A 22,729-nucleotide genomic window follows, 5' to 3' on the forward strand; every position below is an offset into this window, starting at 1 on the left:
TGAGCCGTGACTGGTTGTTACCTGAGGACTGAGCAACTGTGATGTCATTTTCACTCGACAGCAAGTAACAATGGCCGCCCCTTTAGATGGATAAAAACGACTGGAATGTGCTTCTTAACTCATATTCCACATTGACTTCCTCTTTAACTACATTAAAGATTCTTTATGTAAGATCCGTACTTATTGCATACTGTTAGCATTCGTTTATATGCTACACAGGCATTAATACTTCTCAAGAAAAGAGTGGCTGTACTTTGTTTAAAAAGAGAGAAACTATTTTGCGTGCTCAGTCTTTCCGCTTTTTTTTTTTCATTATGCCAAGTTATCAAGAGTGTAATAGGCTACTTTATTGAACTCGGTAAAAGAGGGAAACTATTTTGTGTGCAGTTATCAAAATGGATCACCACTTCTAGTTTTATTAGAGTGCATGTAGTTTTAACACAACTATCTGTATTTGAGTGCAGCACTTTCCCCACCTCTTGAGTGTGTGTGTGGGATTCTGGGGGGAGGGGGACTTGGGGGGGGGTCTGTGTTATACGTACAGTAAAAAAAGTTCTTTCCCACACTTTGTGTTGCAAGTCGTCGTGTTTCCGTGGAGAAAGGAGAGTTGGAAGGTGGGCCCATGCAAGCACAGCACAGTCGAGTAGTAGCGGCTTCTGTCCTGGAATGCGCGCGCGCTCCCGAGGCACTCTCCACCCCGCCACCGTCACAGCCTCCACCCCGTACGTGCGCGCGCGCCCAGCCCGCCGGCAGGTCTGCTGGGAGCGCGAGGAGGCAGGACGACGTTTAGGGGAATGATGGCGCTGAGCTGGGAGAAGAAGGGACAACTTTGACACGGTTAAAAAGGCGACGTCGTGGGCGAGCTTTCGGCGTCTCACGCCATGAAGCGAGTCGGAGGTGAGATTTGTTTAGGATCGTATGTCTTTCCGTGCGATCGGATTGCATTTTTGTGAATGTTTGTGGTTGAAAGTACACACGTCCAAGTGAATTGTTCAAAGAGAGTCGGGAAACATTGGCGCTGCTTTGAACTAGTAGCCCAGAAACTTTCAGACGTTACGTTACTACATTTTTACCACAATCAAATCGAGTTTAATGAATAGAGTTGTTGCTTTCAAAGTTACTTTTCATTGTTACGACTCTTGCTTAATTCTGCAGTAGATAACAATCGATTTGCACAAAGCTAACCAATGTGACGAAAGGCTTCGTAAGCTAGCGCAAAAATGCACCGATAGTTAACGTTTGCCGTATGTTACGACACTCTTTCGGTAATATTTAACTTGATTTGTGAGTAGTAAAACACGTCTCACATTTTAATTGAAGATTGCTTTTTTTTTTTTAAACATTTACTCGCGGGATGACATTTATTCAAGAACATGCAGTCTTTGCTATTTTAATTTAAATAATTTGTAAAAATGTTCAAAGGAATATATAAGACAGAATAAAATAGTTCATTATTATATTATTACTGTATTATTATTATGAAATTATTCAACGTGTTTGTCGTGTTTGTAAATGATGCCATGAGGTACCAATCAGCAGTAAATTAAAAGAAATGGTAAATGATGCCAGGTACCAGTCAGCAGTAAATTAAAAAAACAATGCAATTGGCCAAACAAGAAATAGTGACATAAAAAAGTAGTCTCAAGACAAAAAAGTCAATTGCCGCAGAATGTAATACACTCAGTTATATTTTATGTACAAAAAGGTAAATTCAGAATTGGGGTTTTCTCCGTAGATGTGTTAAAGTAGCTAACTTTGTATTTCCCCCTCCTCAGATGCCCTCGCTGTGTGTGTTTAGTCGAAAAAAGCTCCGGCGGACCCATGACTTTGCCTGTACTGAGGTGAAGAGGGATTAATTCACCGCCAAGTATCTTTTGGATTGAAAGTCAGCAAGAAAAAAAAAAAAAAAAAAAAAAAAAAAACCCACACACACAAAACGCCAACATGATCCACGCAGAAAGTAAAGGAAGTGAGAGGACCCTGAGGAGCGCCTCCCCCCACCGAAACGCATACAAGTCTGACTTCCATGCTATCAAATGCTCCTTTGATGGCTCAAAATCAGAAGGTGCTGCCAAGTCATATGCAAATGGCTCCAGCGATGTCCGTGAAGACTCCCGCGGGAGGCCTTTTGGTACCAGGGTTAACAAGATCAAGAACATATTCCTACAGATGGATGGCCAGCAGCAAGAAGAGCAGCAGCAAGACGTGAAAGCAGCTTTGAAGTCTGATGTTCCCCAGGTGACGCCACCAAAGCTGCAAGTCCCAGTCAGCTCCCACAGAGTTAACTTCAACAGCCTGACAAGCCCAGAATCTCTCAATTTAGATAAAACTCCCAAAGGGGAGGATGTGGAGATCGACAAAGTGGCTTTGGCAGAGAAGTTTTCCGTGACTAGGAAAATATTTGAGAGGGGCATCACGGAGCAGCCTGCTGTTGACAAGCATTCACCAAACAGAGTAGTCAACCGTCTATCTCTTGGAAGCGCTTCTGATGAGGGCAAAACTGCACGGAGAGCATCGGGATCTTCGGAGACTTTCAAACCCGAGCAAACCTCTACATCGGGCGTTAAATGTCGACCGGATGCCGATAATGAAAAAAAGAATGTGGCTAGAGTGTCACTAAATGCAGGGCCCATGTCAAAACGGTTGGAGAATTTTATGGCTGGGAATGACTCGGAGGATAACAGCATAGCTGCTGCCAAAGCGAAATCAGACAGTCTGACTGAACACTCAATCCACACCTCTCCAACAAGAGGCAGCTTACACAAATCCACTTCCGTTAAAGACGCCGCTAACGCTTCACATGTAGCCGATAGCGTTAACAAAAACATGTCTAACGCAACATGTGTCACAAACAAAACGTCACCCTCAGGGTCCAGTATTGGACTCAAATCTACATTCCCGGTTACTAACGCAGCTCACAAATCAATTTCCCCTCCAAGTGATGCCATTCCCAAACGCCTGTCGCCAGAGCCGACAAGCCCGGTTAGCCATGGCTACAAGCGACACTCGTCATCCGGGGATGGAGTGTATCAGACGTCTGTTGAGGATAAAAGCAAGCCTTGTAATTCGCCCCCAAGTGACGTGAGGCAGAACATGACTTCCTTTGAGAACACCTACACAACCACATCGGCTGAGAAGGCCAAAAGTAACAACAATACAGTGAAAGGTCCTACCCGGGAAAAGACACCTGGCAAAACCACCTCAGTTGATTCCAAAGGGGTAGGCGTGGTACGGGCTGAGCTTGTAGTGGTTCAGCACGAATCTTCGGAGAGTGAGGAGAACGAAGACGAGGATGTTGACGACAACGTGTTTGTTGCGCAACGAGACAAATGCCCGTCCGAAGATCAGACGAATAAATGTCAACCAGAAAGACGGAACACCGACGCTCTTGATCACACCGTAGCAAGGGGCCGCGCCAAGGAGAAAGACGCTGTCTTGGATAGCAAGGTCCAACATGGGATTAAAGAGGAGCGCTTGGACAAAGACGATGAGCGTGATGAGAGAGAGCTCGAGGAGCAGGGTGAAGAGACGGTCGTAAATGGAGCCCCGGTTTACGGTATCGAGAATGCAGCCTTTGTGGATGACAAGGATGTAGACCAGGTCCTCCTGGAAGAGGAGGAGGAGGAGGAGGAGGAGGAAGAAGAAGAGGAGGAGGAAATGTACAGGGAGTATGATGACTGTTATGAGGTCTCAGGACTGTCTGATGAAGAAGGACCTCCACCTAAGAGGAAAATCAAGTTCTCCACAGATCCCATTCTGGTAAGATGACATTTGATTCTGCTGAAAGACTGCTTAAATTGTGTGCCTAGCATCAGATAGTTAGAACATGACTTCGCAAGTAGTCAAGGATAGACCCAGCTGAAGTTGCACGTTCAATCGCTTTTTTGAACAAACGTTGGAAAAAAAACCAAACGCATAATAAACACATTCATACACAAGTTGCCAATGGCCACAACTCAGAGCAATTCACTCAACACGCAGACTAGCTAAAAGTCAGTGAACACTATTTAATCAGTGACACCCGCGTCACTTACCGTGCCAGGCTGGGCCCGCCTTTGAACACTCAACGTCACAAATACTACAATGTAGGTAGTATGTTGTATCTTCTGTGGGATGAATTCCCATTCAAATGAATTGGTATGCTATAGAAACTGGATGGATTCATGCTAATGTTAATACACTGAAAAAACGAAATAAACAAATGAAAAGTATCAATTATCAGGTAGTCTCAGTAAGTAGAAAGACTGCTTATCTGAGATTTATAGTAGTGGACTATAAAGAGAAAGGGGTGGCTAGTTTGCAATTGTACCATAGCTATTTTTCCATACTTCTTTATTCATGCATGTCAGAGGAGCGGAAGCATTTATGTACATTTCTGTTTCAATGATTCAAAAGTCATTCTGTCGGGTGTGTACTCTGTTATGGTGTTGTCACATTTTTTTCCACCCATACATCATTCCTTATCAGCATTTTTGATAAAACAAGGGAAAAAATAATAATTGTAGTGGAATCCAACGCGGCTGCGAAGATTTTGTTTATCCAGGCCCTAAAACGTACTGTTATCTCTGGGTGTGGATTCTCCACTTTCTCAGTCATCCTGGCAGGGGGTCCTGGGAGAGGGGATGAGAGGCTGACCTACTGGAGGGCACACAAACAAAAGTTTTTCAAGCAGTGACAGAGTTGATGATTTTTTTTTGTTTTTGTCAGTTGACAACGGCTAGATTTTGAAGGGACGCAACTGACCAAAGTTGAAGCCGTCTTTTCCAAGCTTCAAGTTATTTCATTGAATGTTGGTTACTGCGCTTAGGCTAGGTTCACACCGTAGGTCTTAGTCTTAATGCTCCAATCGGAATTTTAGAAAAAATGTGATGTTTTTTGGGGTTGGTTTTTTTTGTGTGTGTAAGCGTTCATATTACATTATAAATGTGACCTCGCTCTTGTCTGCTGTATGAACACATGCGTCACCAAAGTGTACCGCCTGCGCAGAAGAAAAGACGACGTCACTCCCGACGTTGTGTTTGCGGAAGTAAATGTGGTCCAGCTTGTCGGGAATATATACAATGAAGCGATTAGGTAGGAGGTAGAAATAAATACAGTATTTTGGGAAAATCACGAAGCGACGCTTTAAAATCTCATTTCATGGAGACATCACTAACGATGGCGTCACGTCATAACCGTGCGCAAAAAAATGAGTCGATCTGAGCCGTGGCTGAATTACTACTATCACCATAAATGTCCACTTTATGATTCATGTTTCAAGTGGGATTAAATTAAAGTCAAATATAAAGTCAATAGTGTTTCTCAAAACAACTTGTGGCACGAGCAGATTTGATCCCCCTGCTGCCAACACTTTCCGTCTGCCTGCGCGGAGCGCATTTTGGGCTCCGGATGACGACCCAGGTCGCATTCGAAAAAAGTCACATTTAACATCACCTTGTTTACCTGGTCGTTACCCCAGGCTAGGGTCACAAGTTGGGAAAGGAAAGAGTGAGGAAATAGGCCAAAAAGCTTGTGCAAGCCTGTGAAGCTGAGCAAGCATACTGAGTGGCAGAAAGGAATTGCCTTATGGTTGTGCCCCAAAGGAGGATTAGGTCCCAGCGTAACCCAAGGCCTCTTACCGGTGAAAGAAACGATTGTTTTGTGAACGGATGGGCTTATTTGTAATTTATGTGCAGTGTTTTTTGAAGCTATCCAAAAATTATACCAACTATTTTGATGGGCTTCGAAGGAAATTCCTGTCAAGGCAAATGTTTATGGTCCCTTCTGAATCAGATAAATCAACATGCGTTTGCAGTCATGGAGTAAAAATATTGCGCACTGACTTTGACAAATTCCAAAGGTATTGAATGATTAACACGCTCAGCTGCAGGGGTGTTATCTTGGGGACAAAGACTGAAGATTTATGGCAGTACGCAGCTATTTGGATTGGCTGCCTCGGATTTTAAGTGCTATGTTGCGCATGTACAGTTGGCGTTGTTGGGAATGAGGAACCAGTTATTCATAAAAGTGGTTTAGGTATTCGTTGCATAAAAAGTTTGGGTATACTTGTTTGCTTACCGAAAATTTTCAAATCTAATTAGAAAATGATATAATAGAAAATAATAAGACTGCAAATGATCAAAAGTTGTCCCATCCATATGTACAGAGACTTTATTGTCTGGTAATGGAAAATCTATTTTTATCCAACAATCGCATTTCACATTGAAACAACAGAACAGACGTAGCATCAGCCAATCGCATTCGTGTGCACTTCACGGACCTCTAGGAAAACATCAAATCCAAGCATTACAGCACCTAATGCAATAACCTAGTCTATGGCGCCCTCGTCTGTTGAACTCCTCCACCTGCAGTCACATCCAGTTATTGTATTGAATTGTCATTCCGGTTAGAGCGCCCCGAGCCGTGGAAGAAAAATCCACAGAATAGCCGCACAGGACTATACGCAGCATGGCTCAAAATCTAGGAAAAAAGTCGCGGCTTATAGTCCGGAAAATACGGTAGTTATGGGCCAGCAACGCTCAGGGTCCCCTCCCGCCACCTGAAATATTTGTTAATAAACTCCCAGTGGTGTAATACTAATGCTGTTTGTTAGGCAACATGGTTGCTGTTGTGATCAGAGACAAACACGACCGTCTCACATGTTAACTCCACGTTTCAGCGAACGCTTCGAGATAAAAAGCAGCTCTGTGTGGGGCCATTTATGAGCAAACCTGTTGAGCCTGCTCAAGTTTACACTTCTTTTGAAAATGTCATTCTATTATGGCGCGCTGGTCTTTTGCAGTACCACCTTTTGTTGCTTTATGTCATGCAGAAATAGTTTGTCCAGCCGGTGTAAACCAAGACGATATACTGTGCTTTTTTTTTCCGGACTCATGCTGTGATCCGCACCAGGCTGCCACACCTGTCTTGGCGTGAGCTCTTACAGCTTACGGTACTTTTATAAATTGTGTTTTGAGGGTCTGCTTAGATTACCGGCTCCTCCACCCCGTGGTCAGCCCGCCTATTCGCTTTCCTCGCGGCTGCTAACTCATTTCCCACATTGGTGTTCTGTTGTGGGGAGCGAAATGAGGAAAAGATGGCAATGGTTATAATTTTAGGCTACGGTTTTTGTGTGTACATCTGCGTTTGAGGTGAGGACAAATCACTGCAGTCATGACATCCCGCTGGGTGTAGTTTTGGAAGAAATTCGGAGATAGCATAACCGTCTGATGACCCCACTGTGTGCACTTCATATGGGTATCGAAGAAACAAAAGACTGAGGAGGTGGATGCTGACGTATGAGGACTCAGATCGATGGAGGGTAGAGGGCCCCATGAGTGGCATTCCTGCGTTTTCAACCACACCCGCGGGGTGTGCGGATTTTTTGCTTTTCCGGGTTCTTTCATTTGGCTTGGAAAGTTCGCAGGAGAAGGGTGCCAAAAGAGTAGAAAATAGCTAATTGCAAATCCACACGTAAAAGCATGCAGAAGATGATCATTTTTGACAACCCTGTACAACTGAACCCACAGCTACATTGCTTCAGGCTGCAAGGTGAAAACTAGCCGAGGCTGATTATTCAAGTCCTGGCAAGCCGCTGAATCCCAACGAGGATGTCAAACTTTAAAGGCCAGGCCAGACATTTTGACTTGATGACGTCAGGTTGTCATGCTGCTTATTTTTTAAATACCGCTAGGCAATCAATCGCCTTAATCATCCTTGTTACCATACTTTTTCAAATTGAGCTCACCGCACTAATAGGTTACAAAGCCACTGGATAATGGGATGATAATGCAAGCGATTGAAATACAAAATTACGGTAAATGACGTTTGTTAACGTCAGCGCTATGATCAAATCACTCCCAACTGGTTTTAAGCTCAATAAAAAAACAGTTGCAGACATCAGTGCTTAGTAATCAATGATTAGCGATGACGAAATCGATGCTGAGGCCTGTGAGGAAAAGCTTAGCACTGTCCTTACACGCATGACCTTTCACCCGAGGTTTCTCAAGCATCTTGGATTGAATATCACAGGTAACAATTAGATTGATTAATCATCATTGATCTTTTTCCTGCAGGTTGAATCGTCTCATAAGGAGTGACTTGAACATGATATAAAGCCTAGAAAATGTCAAATGGTAAATGTTCAGTTAGCTTTTATACCGCAAAAAAAAAAAAAAACATAACATGAAAAAAAGTAACTCCACAGAATACATTATAAAGACGTTAGATATGAAGTCAATCATGAAACTTAAAATGTTATCATGAATACGGGGCCAACGCTGGTTGTGGCAGGGCCATCACAACATGGCGCCCAGCACTCCAGAAAATGTAAGACCCCAAAATGGTAGGACGGATAGTAAGACGCAAAAGGAAAAAAAAAAAACGATTCCACAAAACGTTGTTTGTCATCCTCTATTAATCGGTGAATAGACTTTCAGTTCTATGTACTTGTTATAGAGTTTCTAAATCAACACATCTGATTGCTTTAATATTGAAGCCGGTGTTGAGCACTTGCCCATTTGGATGGAGACTGTGGAATATTTTTTTTTTTCTTCTCTCTCTTCTGGACTACTCACTTTTTCTTTTTTGGGATAAAACAGTGCCGCTGACACTTGTCTCGGAGAATTGATCCCTACTATAGCCGCTTCTTAGCTGGCCCCAGCTGTGGCCTACTTTCTCCCATTGCTTCTGCTCTGCCATACTGCCGAGTGTGTAGACTTACAATTGGTTGATCAGATTCATTTCATGGTGATCTTTGGAACGATGCATAGAGCCTTCTGCTCTAAAGCGATGGTGACTTTTTCATATCGATGATAAGATTTGCACGCGTACGTCATCGTCACATTCTGATGTTTTAGTATGGTCATGTGATGTTTTGTGTCTGGGTCTATGTTGGCCTTGACAGGTCTTCAGTACCTTCTCCAACGAGGAGTATGATCGACGCAATGATGACGTGGACCCCGTTTCGGCATCTGCCGAATATGAGCTGGAGAAGCGCGTGGAGAAGATGGATGTGTTCCCTGTGGAAATTGAGAAAGGTGATCTTAATGACACTCAAGCAAATTCCCCTCGAGTCATAAACAATCAGGCCAAGTCAGAAGTCGTTTTGACTCGACGCCGCTTAGCAAAGCCGAGGGTGGAAACTTTCTTTTTTTAAATGTTTTATGGGCGTCTCTTCCGTTAAGACATTTCAGCTGAAAATGCCTGTCGCCAGATTCATCAAATTCCATATTCCAAACATAATAATCATAGCAGAGTATGATTTTTTTTTTTTTCTCTTCTCATCATGTTGTTTTATACTTTTGTGATCTGTGTGCGCCTAGGGGACAATGGCCTCGGCATCAGCATCATCGGAATGGGGGTGGGAGCTGACCAGGGACTGGAGAAGCTTGGCATTTTTGTAAAAACCATAACAGAGCACGGAGCAGCTGAGAAAGATGGACGGTGGGTCAAAATGTTGATCGTCTCCCCAGCCTCGCGCTTGAATGACCTCAAAGCTCGCTCCTATTGCTTTTAGTCGAGTCCTAGAGACCCATAAAGGCATAAATAACCACTTCTATTTATAACATCTCAAGGAAGCTAACAAAAATAATCTCACTTCCTGTGCTTCCTGGGCCTTTTCATACCGTTTGTGTCCCTAATTGTTTGGACATGGTTCCTCTCTTTGCAAACATGTTTTCATTGCTGTCTTCTCTCTGTTCAGAATTGAGGTGAATGACCAGATAGTGGAGGTGGACGGCGTCAGTCTGGTGGGTGTCACCCAACTGTTTGCGGCAACGGTTCTCAAGAACACCAAAGGCACAGTGAGGTTAGCTTGAAGGATTTCCAAACACTTTTCTTTTTCCATACCAGAATGCGCCGCTTATCACTTGCGATTAGAAAGAACTAACCATTCCGATTGAATTAAGAGTAGCGATAGACCGTTTTTTTATTTTTTTCCAGGACCGATACCGATTATTCGGAGACAAGGGGGGCGATAACCGATATTTGGTGGCGACGTTCATTTTCAGTAAAAAGGAAAATACTAGCGTCAAAAAAAAAAAAAAGTAAGACTATTAACTTTGTTAAAATGTGCTTATTGAACAAATTTTCAGATTTGCATAATAGTGATTTTTTTTTTTTTTTACCATATCATTATTATAAATTTTTGACAATATACATATAAGTTCAGAGAGCTTCCAGGCTCCAGCATCATCAGCATGAATTCAAACGTTAAATGAAAACTTAAACAATAGAGCTCCCTATAGTTTTCTACAGTAAATAGTTTCAAAATGACAGAAATGTTACAATTTCACTTTTCTTAATTTGGATTTCAAACAACAGAGTGTAACACAGCTTTAAATTGATTTATTATCGACTATCGCATTTTTAAAAAAAAAAAAAGGCCGATACCGATAATCGTCAAAATGCAGACTATCTGCGCCGATAATCGGCCCGGCCGATAATCGGTCTATCCCTGATTAGGAGGCGACACAACGTATAGCGTCACGTGAATGATTTAGCATTATAGGCTAAAGTAAGTTATCTTGATAGATTACCACCTTGTTGCAAATAGGTTTCTGATAGGTCGGGAAAAGCCAGGGACGCAGAGCGAGGTAGCCCGCCTCATCAGCGAGACACTAGAGCAGGAGAGGCACCACCGTCACCAAGAGCAGCAGCAGCACCTGGATGATCCCTATGAACACTCCACAGAAGAGGTGAGTCACCTGGCCGAAATCCATAGAAAGCCCACCTCATCCTGACCCTTCTGCGAAGCCCAATCCAGTCGCAGAAAAGAAGCAGCTGCGTATGAGTAAGTTCACTCAGCTGCCAAGCATCTGCCCGAGCTGTGGAACGTTTGCTTTCTGGGGATCTGGCAACCACAGGCGTCCACCTTTATAGTAGAACGTCTTTCTACCGGTAGCAGGATGAATGCAGCATAATGTTCAAATAAGGGAGCGCGATTCATGCCCAACTTGCGGCAACTCAAATATGTATTCCCGTATAAATGTGTAGTCACAGCGATGAAGTTGGTGGAGCGCCTGCTGAGCCTTGTGTGTGCCAGCCTGCTGATGTTTGGATATGGTTCCAGAATTGACTTCCGGCCTGTGGTGAACCGCGCCGCTGGGAGTGTTGTTGACACACGCAGAGCATGTTCCCGGGCTTGTAGGGTGTGTTGTTGTTTGCCGTGTGTGATGCCACGCGTGATCTCGTATTTCAGGAGGAGCGCTTTGAGGACGACGACAGGGTGAATGAGAGGATTCTTGGCTCTAATTTTTCCCCGGGGCGGAATGTAGAGGTATTTGAGCTGCCCGATTCAGAGGCTTTGTTTATGCCAACTAATATGGACAGCTCTCAGATGGCCTTCAAATTTAAAGAGGTACACTTTCCCACACATTTCTACTGTGACGTTATTCCGAGTGGATATCAAAAGTTTTTGTTTTATGGGCATTCAATGATTTCAAGTCCTAATCATCGTGCAAAATGTAATTCTCTGTTCCCCACAGCTGCATCTGAAACACAGCATTGCATCAGCTGAAATTAATCAACTGAAGGAAAAGGTACGACTACAGTGAAATCAAGTCGAGGTTATAAAACACCAAAAGCAGCACCGGTAGTTACTCCGGACAGAAAAAGTAGTTGTTTTGCATTCTTTTGTTATACTGCTAATACATAGGATTATTCGCATGAATATGAAATATGGGTAATTAAGACATGTGTAGCTTTTAAATGAGACATAATTACATTTGTGTGCACAGCTCAGAGAATCTGAGGAGGACAAATCACTGTGGGAAGCCAGAGAGTCTGCGCTGGAGCAAAAGTACGAGGATAGCAGTGAAAAAATCCTCAAGTTGGAGAGTTTTTGGCTGGAAAGTCAGGCTCTGTGCAAGACAATAAACGAACAGTTAGCAGAAAACCAAGCCCAGTATGAGACGCTGGACAAGAAGTACAACAAGGCAAAGAAACTTCTCAAAGACTACCAGCAGAAGTGAGTTCATACTGAGCTGTTGAATGGCTCGGCTTGTTTGGAATGGTCGCGTTTACTTAAGATTCCAACAAGATAAACTCCAAATGTAACATTTTGTGCTACATTGGTCGTCACTTGAATTTCTCACTTTTCATTGACGACCTGCAAGTGTTTTTGTACGTGGCAATTATGTCTCAGTTAGTTTCTGGCTGCGTCAAACAAACAACCTCCCTCTGCCCAATTACGCACCTCCATTTTGCTATCAGGAGGAAATTAGCCTTATACCTTTATGATTTATTAGTGATAATGTTCATACATGAAATAGTTGAGGCTGATCCCATTTTTTTTTTTTTTTTTTGCTGCAAAGCTAAGATGCAGCACTGACGCATGCAAGTATTCTTTCAGACACTTACAGACACGTTCACTGCACCATTTTAAATACTTATCAGGTTGTCACTGTTTACTGTAGTGTGTATTCAGGTTTATGTTCCAGGGAGCTAACTTAGCTTACTTGTTACTACATCACTGATGCTGTTCATGGCATTTCTCCATAAGAAACATTTTTATCTTGTCCAGTTCACTTGACAGCAATTATAATCTGCCAGTAACATTTGAATAATAAGCCGGGCACGGTCTGGCATTATGACTTTTTTTTTTTTTTTTTGAAGTGACTGTTATGGGTGGAAATATAAATAGTGGCGGCCCTGGAAGGAGTCCTGTACTCTTGCAACATTTGGAATTATTTGTTTATATACTGTCTGTATATCTTGTAACCTCACTGTAACCGTATCTTCTTCAGGGAGATCGACTTTGTGAAGAAAGAGGAAGAGATGAAGAAGGGTATAGAAGAAAAAGAGAGGTTGTACAAAGAACAGCTGGAGAGCTTGCAGAATAGGGTAAGCAATAAAAAAACACACGCACAAACTTTCAATATTGATATTAATCAGGGCTGTCAAAGTTAAAGAGTTAACTATGGAGATTAATTTAAATTTTCGAACGCATTAAAGTAATTAACTCAGTTAACTCATTTTTATTTACTTCCTCTAACAGCTGACCTCTGCTCACTGTGCAGCCAAACTGTCGCAAAGATGTACTTTTACGTAGTTTTACTTTAAAAAGTTGCTTGGCGGCTCATTGGAGAAATCCAAAATAAAGAATCGTATTCAAGGATCAAAGAAAGCTATTAGAAAGGTTTTTGAATCGGAATATAATTTTATTTTTTTTCCCCCCACATTAATTCCAAGATTTTACTCAAGTAAATATCGGTTCCAAGCTTCGTAAAAAATTGTAGTTGAAAAATGCGATTAATCGCGATCAATTTTAGGGAAAATTTTGCGATTAATTAGTTGGAAAAAATTTGAATCGATTGACAGCGCTAATATTAATACATGGCGGTGTTCATCTCCAGATAGTTGCCCTGGAGTCTGCGAGAGCTTCAGGTGAAGGTCTCCACAACTCAGCAGAGGATCGCCTTTGCTTCCAAGTCCCCGTCGCGGACAAACAGTCGGTGGACTCACTTACAGGTACAAAGGGTAACTGTTATTATATTACATTTATAATGGAATCAATTAGACGAATTAAAGGTCTTATTTGGTTTGCGCTCGTTCTTCCATAGAGGAAGACTGGACCGAGCTGGTCCCCGAGACGGAGCTGTTGGACACCAGCGCACACAAAGCAAAAGGTCTGCTGGCCCAGAAGGCCAAACGTCAGCGTCCCTCTCGAAACAAGCTGAAAGAGACTCTCACAGCGTCGCCGAGCCTGTCACAGGTCAGCCGCGAATGTCCGTCGTCATGTCCGAATGCAAGCCGAATACAATACAGTAACTACATTCTTATCGGAGAGCAAATGAAATCTTACAAGCTGGTTCAGTCGAACATTTGTAGATGATTGACCTCAATGCTTAATGTTGTATTGTTTGTGCAACACTTTAAACTACTGGTCAGCCATAACTATGTCTCTTACTCAACAATAATCACATATTAAAGCAACACTGTGTCATCTGTCAGTTTTTGTTGATTATGGCGGTGCCATGTGGACAAAAGCGGTAGTGTTTTGACAAAAGTCAACCATAGTGTGGTGAAATCCTGAGCTCTCGCTGGCCTGCAAGTTGGACTGAGTTACATTTCTATTTCCAGTGGCTTTGTGAAAGATGAATAGCGATGAGATGATGAATCAAATTTTGTTTCAACAATACTTTTGTATTTTTGTTTGTTTTGGGGCTTCTGCCATGACACCAGTAATAGCGCGTAGACGTTCGAATCGTCTTCCGTCCTTATAGCGAAAGGAGGAAGTGACGTATGCCGTAAAGCAATTCAGGACATTTGTGTTTTTTGGTGTGCCAGGGTTACTCCCTCCCTCCCTCCTCAAAGTTGCGTAGTGCCAGTATAAAACATACAGACCCCCGCAAGGCGTGACAACAGTCCCATTCAACTAGTTGTAAGTCAATGTTTCATCAAAAGAGTTGTGAAAAAAAAAGTATTTAGGTCGAATATTTGCCCAGTGTTGCTTTAATAAAAACTCCTTAGTGAGCACCATTCATGTTTTTCATCCAGTGTGGCTTCTATTCACAAGCGTCTATCAGCTCTTCCTTGCATTGTGCTCGCACGTAATCAACACTGGCCCGACAGGAAACCGAGGAGGAGGACGAGCGGGACGAGCAGGAACCTCCGAGAAGGAGCTCCATCCAGGAGAGCCTCTCCCTCCCGGTGCCCGTCTTCTATCCCGAGAACCAACAAAAAGATGATCCGGCCGAGGCAAAAGATGAGCCGATGAGCACGGCTGAGCTCTCCAACAGCTCATCTTTATCGCCGTCGCAGGGGGGCAGTATTGAAAACAGCGCAAGTCCGTCTTTGTCACCTCTCAATGACAGCGCAATACTAGCGTCCCCTTCTGCATCCATGCAGAATGTTAAAAAGAGGGAGTCCAAAGTCAAGGATAAAGCGCTCAAAGGTATGAAGGACCTCAATATTGTGACAGCAAATGTTTGCCTGGGGAATTGATTTTTATTGGGGATTTCTATGGCAGATGAATTCATTGAACCCACGTCGGCTACAAAACCTAAAAGACGATTTCCTGACTTTGGGTATGTGTCGATAATTCCTCGATGTTGATGTTACATCATAAGTCACCACTCTGCACTTCCTAATCCAACATTGAATTGGTCAATACCATACCAGGGGCCTGCGCAAGTCGGGTGGTAAAGGAAGAAAACATGACAAGGAGGCAATGAGAATGTCTTTGGACAGCAGGTATTTTTTTTCTTGCAGTATATCATGTTTAATGCCATGACAAAGGTGGCATTTTATTGCGCTTCAACCAGGCCAAATTACTTATTCTTTTCAAGAATATGTTCTATGCAGGCCCACTCGTTGAAACATGGCATTCTTGATTAATATTGCGTTTGTGGGATATGAGTTAAGCAGAAAAATCTACACATTTTTAGCCATCTTAGAGGGCGGCCATTTTGTCATTTCTGTCGACTGGAAATGGCATCACAACTGCGCAGGGCTCAGGTGACAACCAATCATGGCTCAGCTTCAGAAAACAGGTGAGCTGTGTTTGGTCGTTACCTGAGCCCGAGGCAACTCTGATATCATTTTCAGTCGACAGAAGACAAAATGGCCGCCCCCAGAGATGGCTAAAAACCAGTGGATTAACTCTTATTCCACAAACGCAATATTTATCAGAATGCCTTGTTTCATCTAGTGGGCCTGCATAGAACATATTGGAAAAAAAATGTTTAGATTGACTTCCTCTTTAATGGAATGTCTAGTGTAAATAGCAAAGCTGGGCATTTTAATAAAAATTGAGCGTCCGTTATTTGTCAACCGCAGCGTGAGCACCCTTCCGTCGTGCGTCATTCGCCAATAGGGCGGTCCGCCCTTCTGTCAGCGATTCCGACTGTAAACGTCAACAGCCCGGTCCCTCACTCAAATCTGTCCCCTCGGGCAACAACAACTCACCATTGTTCCTCGTCGCGGCCATCAAAGCCTCGCTGCGAAAAATAGACTAAAGTTAAAAAAAAAACAAATACAAAAAAAAAATCGGGCGTCCGCCATAGTCTGTGACAACTGAGACTATTTTCAGGGTCCATTTTACTCTTTGTACAGTACTGAATGTAAATACTTAGCTCTCAAAGAAAAAAACAACCTGACATGCTTCTACTGAAGGGAAATTCAATTTGCATATCCTCCAATGAAATAGTGCAGGTGCACGCACTTTCAGTACAGATCCAATTAACATGCATTGAGAGAGTAATGAAACGGTTGCGATGTTCCAAATCAGTGGCCAATTTCCACAGTTACGGTCCTGTTGGTCCAACACAGGCTGTTACCGTTGTTGCCCAAATATGACATTGATCAACGTTCGCAACTCTCCTTTTCAGGGGGTCGGCTGAGTTACTGGAAGAATCTGGCGGCAACCTGTCTCCCGCAGATTCTATGACCTCCATCCCAACCTGCATGCCCTTCTCTTGGTTTGGAGACAAAGAGAAGGAGCGAGACAGGGAGCCGTCTTCCTCCAGCAGCAGCCTTCCCTACACCGAGAGCAGTGAGCAAAGCCAGGATCGCAAGAACAAGGTAGTGAGCTTTTCCTCATTCGCCCCCCCCCCACCCACCCAAAAACAGTATTTGTACCCATCGCAGAGTTAATGCGAGGCTATTTTCTCATGTAATGAATTTCAACTTAACAAAACATCAGCGCAGCCAAAAACTTGATCCCTTTTCCGGCCTGTGAGTTTTCATCACACCATCGTTATTGAAAAGGGCAAGACTAGCATGCACTTCCAAACATCTGTTCTTACCGACTTTAGTATCCAAATGCACATTATGCAAAAGGCACAAAAAGTGGATCCACATGTTGGCCGTTGCGGAGAGCTAAGCAGCAAAGAATTTGGTGACTTTTCACTCATCAAAAACCCAGAGTCAAGTGACTGGATTTCTTTCTCTGTGTCTCACGCGCACACACACACACACAATGCTTTGACAAGTGTTTCCGTCACATTCTCACGAAACCAAGGCAAGCTGTGTAAAAGCAAGACTTCATTAATCTTAGGTAGCCGTGTGTGTGTGTTAGTCTCACTGAACCATGTTTTCCTTTAAACAGACAAATCTCTCCTGGTCGTCTTTATTCAGTCGCTCATTAGATTTGGTACAGTATGCCCCTTTTTGTCGACTCATTAGAGCGCTACTAACAAAGCTAGTGCTGACTTTCCTTCACCCCCCACAAATGGATTATTTCCTTCCTAGTCGTGGGTATGTGGTAGTGTTACAGCAAACGTTTCATTTCAACAATATTTGCTCATGGCCTAAAGAAAGATTGGAGGCAGCTCACAGTTTTGTGACAAAAGAATTTAACATCTCATCAAACAAACTTTTTTTTTCCCAACATTACCCCATACCTGAGTCAATATCACCATAAAGTGCCTTTGAGACCCCCCCCCCCCATTCGTTCCGAAAAAGTTGCGGGTTTCCATTGGATTTCGCATTTGTTGTAAAAAAATGTTTTGATGTTAGGAATGCATATTGGTCATTCTCACACACATTTTTTTAATGTATGTATTAACTGCAAGCAGACTGTATACCTAGAAACAGACCAATTTGTGAGCTCGCTGACAGGGTGGACATTTTTGGCTAATGTTAGCATTTATCGTGCACATGGTGGACTTTGATTCCATTAGCAAGCTGACCATACTGTTTAAAGAATATATATTTAAAATAACACTGAACACTTTTTATATCAGTTGATATTGCACTATGACAGAGTGGACATGTTAAGATGGACAACATCCAACCGCACGCTTATGAGGAAAATTATGAAGCACAAGTGTAAATGTTTATTCTTCATGCAATTAGCCAATCTTTCAGCCTCTATTGAGGTTTTTTTTTTTTCTTTTTGTTTTGTATTTTTTTTAAGCGGCAGTTACCCCATAATGACAGGGTGGACATTCATTTCAGGAAAACATGCAGAATTTTCATTTGAATTATGAAAAGGGAATATACATGATCAAAATGACAAATAAAAAAAAAGATTTAGTATTGTTTAACTACTTACTACATAATTGTAGTTAGCAGAGTTTCATGATGACGGCGATTCTGACGTGGACATCAAAGGCACTCGATAGTGATATTTATTACCCAACTGTATTTTGTCTCTTAGACATAGTTTAGAAGTTGATGTAGCTTTGGTGGCAGACCAATTTCCAGAACTTAAAGGTTGATTCATGTAGATGAAAAAATGATTGAGTGCCGAGTAGGGCTGAACGATTTTGAAAAATAATCTAATGGCCTCTTTCAATATTGTGATTTAGAATATGCGCCCCATGTCGTTTTTTATTTTTATTTTTTTAACAAAGACAACACAAGCAATAAATTAATCTGTATTACAATATAAAATATAATAATAACTACGATGTGACCTGCGACAAAAATGAGTTTGACACCCATGGGTTAGACTTATGTAAAAAATCAATTAACCATGAATATAAAGGACAGTTTATCTACTTCGAAGTTTCTAACTTACTAACTTTGGCTTGCAAGTCTTTTAAAGAGGAAATCAACCCAAACTAATTTTTTTTTAAGAATATGTTCCCAGCAGGCCCACTAGTTGAAACACATATTGCGTTTGTGCAATATGCGTTAAGCAGCAAACTCCACCCCCTTTTAGCCATCTCAGGGGGCGGCCATTTTGTCATTTCTGTCGACTGAAAATGACATCACAACTACCCAGGGCTCAGGGAACGACCAATCACATCTCGCCTGTTTCGTAAAGCTGAGCCGTGATTGGTCGCTACCTGAGCCCTGGGTAGTTGTGATGTCATTTTCAGTCGACAGAATTGACAAAATGGCCGCCCCCGCTTAAAAAAAACAAAACAGTGGATTAACTCTTATCCCACAAACGCAATATTTATCAGAATGCCCTGTTTCAACCAGCTGGCTTGCATAGAACATATTCCTGAAAAAAACGCTTGGGTTAATTCCCCTCGCTTTAAGCGTTCACTCGGACCACTTCACAAAATTCTCCCAAACGCTTGTACTGAATTGAATTGTTCAGCCTCCGCGCTCCAATCATGTAGCGTTTTTGATGACCAAGTTGCAGCACTGTCCTGTCCGCCCTGCGTAGCTTTTGAGCCGGTGTAAGAACTGTTGATGTGTTGTGTTGTAAATGCGTTCCTTGTCTCCGCTTGTCCCACCAGAGTTTGTCAGTCGTAGATGATTGTAACCCCGCCAGTCCCAGTTCAGACATCTCTGGGTTAGTCGCTGAACCCAATCTGTCTGGGCGCTCGCACACTTTAATCTTCTCTTCCAGCGAGGTGAGTGCTCTCCTTGTTGCGCAGTCACAAAAGCTGTGTGGGACGCCTTGGTGCGGCTGAAAGGGGACACTTCTCAAGCATGCTCTTTAAGGCTCCTCCCCCACACAGCTGTGATTAAACCCTGAATAGAGAGCGAATAGAAGAGAACTGCGGCGTGTGTGTGCGTGTTAAAGCAGTTTTGTTTAGTTTATGCAAGTGTCGACCTAGCTTTTGTCATGTGCCGTAAACGGGTGCTTCACGTTCTCTTCTTTATGACAATATTGGACCACAGAACGATGCGAGTGCTTTGCTGAGCGCTTGTGTTTAAGCATCTTTGTTCCGATGCTCCGCCCCCCCCCCACCGAAACGCGGTCAAGTTAACTGCATTTTAGAATGTCAGTGGGCTCTGTGTAGTTAGCATTCTAGTTGGTCATCTAGCACGGAGCATTGCGCGCAGCATGTAGCCTTAGTAGCATGTGTGCTTGTTTTTGTTTGTCGCGCTCCTCTTTGTATCGTTTCAACGACAAGAGCAAATTCCATCATGGTTTCAACCGGCATCCTTTTGGCACATCATGCATGACATTGGCACTCATCCCACCCTTCTGGGATCTCATCTCGCCACACTCAAGGAAGGTTTCCGGGACATGTTTAGCGCGCAACTCGTTAGGAAGCTTTGCGGACCAAATGGCCTGTGTGTCTTTTTTGCAGACTCTGGATGATGAGCCGGTGGCCACGGGCAAGGAATATCAGTGGCAAAACCGTCCCGTCTCTGAATGGAGCAATCAACAGGTGTGTCACTGGTTAATGGGCATGAACATGGACCAGTACACGGCCGAATTCACCGCCAAGGGAGTCGACGGGCAGCAACTTCTGCAGCTGGACAGTGACAAGTTAAAGGTACAATGTCCAAATATTGGAGTTTACTCCCCAAAAAGATTTGTTTAAAAAAGTTTATTGGAGTGTCACTCCAAATATTGGAGCGAGTGAGCGTGCAAGTGTGATTTCTGAGAGGTCGTTCATTAGCTATTGCCTTGCCGTAGACTGCCATCTTGTGGCTGTTTGGGGTCATTGCTTGGCTTGGTTCATATTTGACATGACTGTACTTTTTTATTGTAGTGTACAGTGTGGGCGTAGAACCAAAAGGTGGGCAAACTTTAGTGTTCAAAGGCCATGTTTGAGTTTTAAAACAGAACCATGGGCCAGTTTAATAATGAATTAAATTAAATAAAAATAAAAAAAATGTATGTGTTTTTAATAGTGCTGTCGAAGTTAAAGCATTAACCATGGATATTAATTTAAATGTTATTATGCACAAAAAAAAAATACTCAGTTTTATTTAATTGCAGCCAAACTTAGGAGAGTCACTGTCGCAAAGATGGACTTAACATAGTTTTAAGTTTTACTTTAAAAAGTTGCTCGACGGCTCATTGGAAAAATCCAAAATAATTTTCACAATTTGCAAAGCCAAATTCAAATACCGTATTAGTTGTAAATCTTTGGTGTATCGTTCACGTGTTGTATTTTACAGGAAAAGAATCATATTCATAGATCAAAGAAAGCTATTAGAACAGTCTTTAAATCAAAATATACTTTTTTCCTCCACATTAATTGCAAGATTTTACTCAAGTAAATATCACTTTCAAGCTTCGTAAAAAAAATGTAGGTGAAAAATACAATTAATCGTGATCAATAATGGAAAATGTTGCGATTAATTAGTTAAAAAATTGAATCGCTTGACAGCACTAGTTTTTAAATTAAAGGAAAAAAAATCATTATGATTTAATTTAGAATTTCATTATAATGAATGAACATATTTGTTAATTTTTTAAAAAAGTCAGCTATCCATCTTTTTTTTTTTACTACTCATTTCTTGTCTAATTTACAATCAATAAATGAAAATTCTTTACTGAGACAAATCAAACTACAGCCTGCACTACTGGTCCACTATGGCCTAAATCCACTCAATGTCGCTCAGGTGCTCGGTGTGTCCAGCCAGAGCGATCGCTCCACCATCAAGAAAAAGCTGAAGGAAATGCGCAAGGCCCAGGAGAAGCTGGAGAAGCAACGCGAGAAACGCGAGAAGGAGATCCGCCGCAGCGGCTGGCTGCCGGTCAATACGGACTCTGTGTGCTGAAGCAGTGCACGGAGCTCCCAAAAAGACATCGACAAGGTTGATGTTGTCGTCTCACACCATTAAGTGCCCACGCTGAGCGGACAAAGGTGCCACTTGTGATTTTTTTTTTCATACTTCACCGCCTGATCTTCCTGCAGCATTATAACACTAACTCAATTTTTTTTTTAATCGTGATATTGGAAACCTCAACGTTGTCTGTGTGGCCTCCAAACTTTTTTACCACTATAAAGCTATGAGTGATAATTATAAAATATGTTTTCAAGATATGATATCATGCACATTTTTTTTTTCTTTATTATGGAAGTCCAATGTGTACTGCTATGGAAACGTGATATTTTTTGCTAGTATAACATTGCTGTTTTATATGCAACGCTTTGTATTGTACAGTCAAGTCAAAAGCACTATTTTGTCTTTTCAGCTTCCATGAACGACAAGGTTTTGAATGTATAAATACGTTTTATACATGTGCCAATATCTGCATCACTTTTTCATTTAAATACAATAGTTGCTTTTATAGTATCTAATGTTTTCTACTAAGTAGAATAGTTAGGCCAGACAACAACAAAAAAAAAAATCAAGGATCATGCGAGCTTTGCTTCTTCTGTCCCTCGATGTGTAAATGTTGAGTTGGACTCATGATGGTCCATGCAAAAAAAAAATTTAAAAAAAAAAAAAGTGCGATCAAGGTCCGCTGGACGGTAAACACGTGCCTATGATAAGGACTGTAGGAATAAAGACTGTTCACAGCCAAGCGCAAGTGCTTCCTCTCGTCTTCGTACGCTTTTGTATAAAACGGCCAGAAAACGTTTGCTCTCATTTTCGGAATCAGAGAAACTCATTTCGGTACAAACACAATCAAAAAAAAAAAAAAAATGGAAACAGTATATTGTTTATTTGCCTTTGCTGAACACTAGTAACAAGTGTAAACTACCAATGGCCCTATTAAGTGGAAATGATTAACTAAACTCCACTGCGAGTGCACTTTTTACGACTGTTGTTAATACATCATTCCAGGTCAAATAAAAAGATGTTTAAAAAAAAAACCATTTTGATATTTCTTTCCATCCTAAGAAAATGAGGAAAAAAGCAAGATGACCTCACAAATTGTTGAGAGCCATTTCTTACTAAAGGATCATTCAGAATGCGTGAATGGAATTTTGGGACACTTTGTGTGTGCCTTGGCAATATATAACAACATGGCGACATTTTGAATACTTTTGTACGTTGCTTTTGTCTTCCTGAAGCAGCTCATCTTACTGTGGAAATTGTCCTTTGTGATTCAGAATGTACTGCCAAATGTGTCACTCTGTACAGTAGTTGAAAATACTCAAGAATTAGGGTCGCTCCAGCTTTGTGACAAATAAAACTTTTCTATTCAAAT

General features: G+C 42.1%; 1 protein-coding gene and 1 long non-coding RNA gene across 6 annotated transcripts; one reads left to right on the plus strand and one right to left on the minus strand.

The window, feature by feature from the left end:
- Positions 1–677: 677 nt before the first annotated feature.
- On the plus strand, positions 678–22,728 carry ppp1r9ala (protein phosphatase 1 regulatory subunit 9A-like A). 3 transcript variants are annotated; one of them, XM_086052467.1, is made up of 20 exons: positions 678–897; positions 1,776–3,759; positions 8,885–9,017; positions 9,303–9,423; positions 9,683–9,787; positions 10,535–10,676; positions 11,180–11,338; positions 11,466–11,519; positions 11,718–11,947; positions 12,726–12,822; positions 13,335–13,449; positions 13,542–13,693; positions 14,554–14,875; positions 14,951–15,008; positions 15,103–15,174; positions 16,311–16,503; positions 17,030–17,074; positions 19,119–19,235; positions 19,923–20,111; positions 21,190–22,728. In XM_086052467.1, the coding sequence occupies exons 2-20, from the start codon at positions 1,945–1,947 to the stop codon at positions 21,346–21,348; spliced, it is 4,278 nt and encodes a 1,425-aa protein (XP_085908593.1). In that variant the 5' UTR covers positions 678–897; positions 1,776–1,944; the 3' UTR covers positions 21,349–22,728. The 3 variants fall into 3 exon arrangements, with proteins under 3 accessions (XP_085908593.1, XP_085908594.1, XP_085908595.1); XM_086052468.1 differs by lacking the exon at positions 17,030–17,074 and having other exon boundaries at positions 679–897; XM_086052469.1 differs by lacking the exons at positions 17,030–17,074; positions 19,119–19,235 and having other exon boundaries at positions 679–897.
- Positions 4,316–15,173, minus strand: LOC147136621 (uncharacterized). 3 transcript variants are annotated; one of them, XR_015089699.1, is made up of 3 exons: positions 11,704–15,173; positions 8,896–8,999; positions 4,316–4,638 (listed from the first exon to the last, which is right to left on the minus strand). It is a non-coding gene; the product is annotated as an uncharacterized LOC147136621 (long non-coding RNA). The 3 variants fall into 3 exon arrangements; XR_015089697.1 differs by lacking the exon at positions 11,704–15,173 and adding an exon at positions 10,521–11,695; XR_015089696.1 differs by lacking the exon at positions 11,704–15,173 and having other exon boundaries at positions 8,896–10,513.
- Position 22,729: the final 1 nt, after the last annotated feature.

Source organism: Filicampus tigris, chromosome 14 (genome assembly GCF_054856515.1).
Source record: "Filicampus tigris isolate MCC_2025a chromosome 14, RoL_Ftig_1.0, whole genome shotgun sequence".
Classification (NCBI taxonomy): Eukaryota; Metazoa; Chordata; class Actinopteri; order Syngnathiformes; family Syngnathidae; genus Filicampus; species Filicampus tigris.

What these genes read in the sequence shown, in the direction of transcription:
- ppp1r9ala (XM_086052467.1), top strand. Translation starts at nt 1,945, where the DNA reads ATGATCCACGCAGAAAGTAAAGGAAGTGAGAGGACCCTGAGGAGCGCC. An exon ending in AACACCAAAGGCACAGTGAG is followed by an intron (nt 9,788 to 10,534) that starts GTTAGCTTGAAG and finishes TGTTGCAAATAG; the next exon opens with GTTTCTGATAGGTCGGGAAA. An exon ending in CTCAAAGACTACCAGCAGAA is followed by an intron (nt 11,948 to 12,725) that starts GTGAGTTCATAC and finishes TATCTTCTTCAG; the next exon opens with GGAGATCGACTTTGTGAAGA.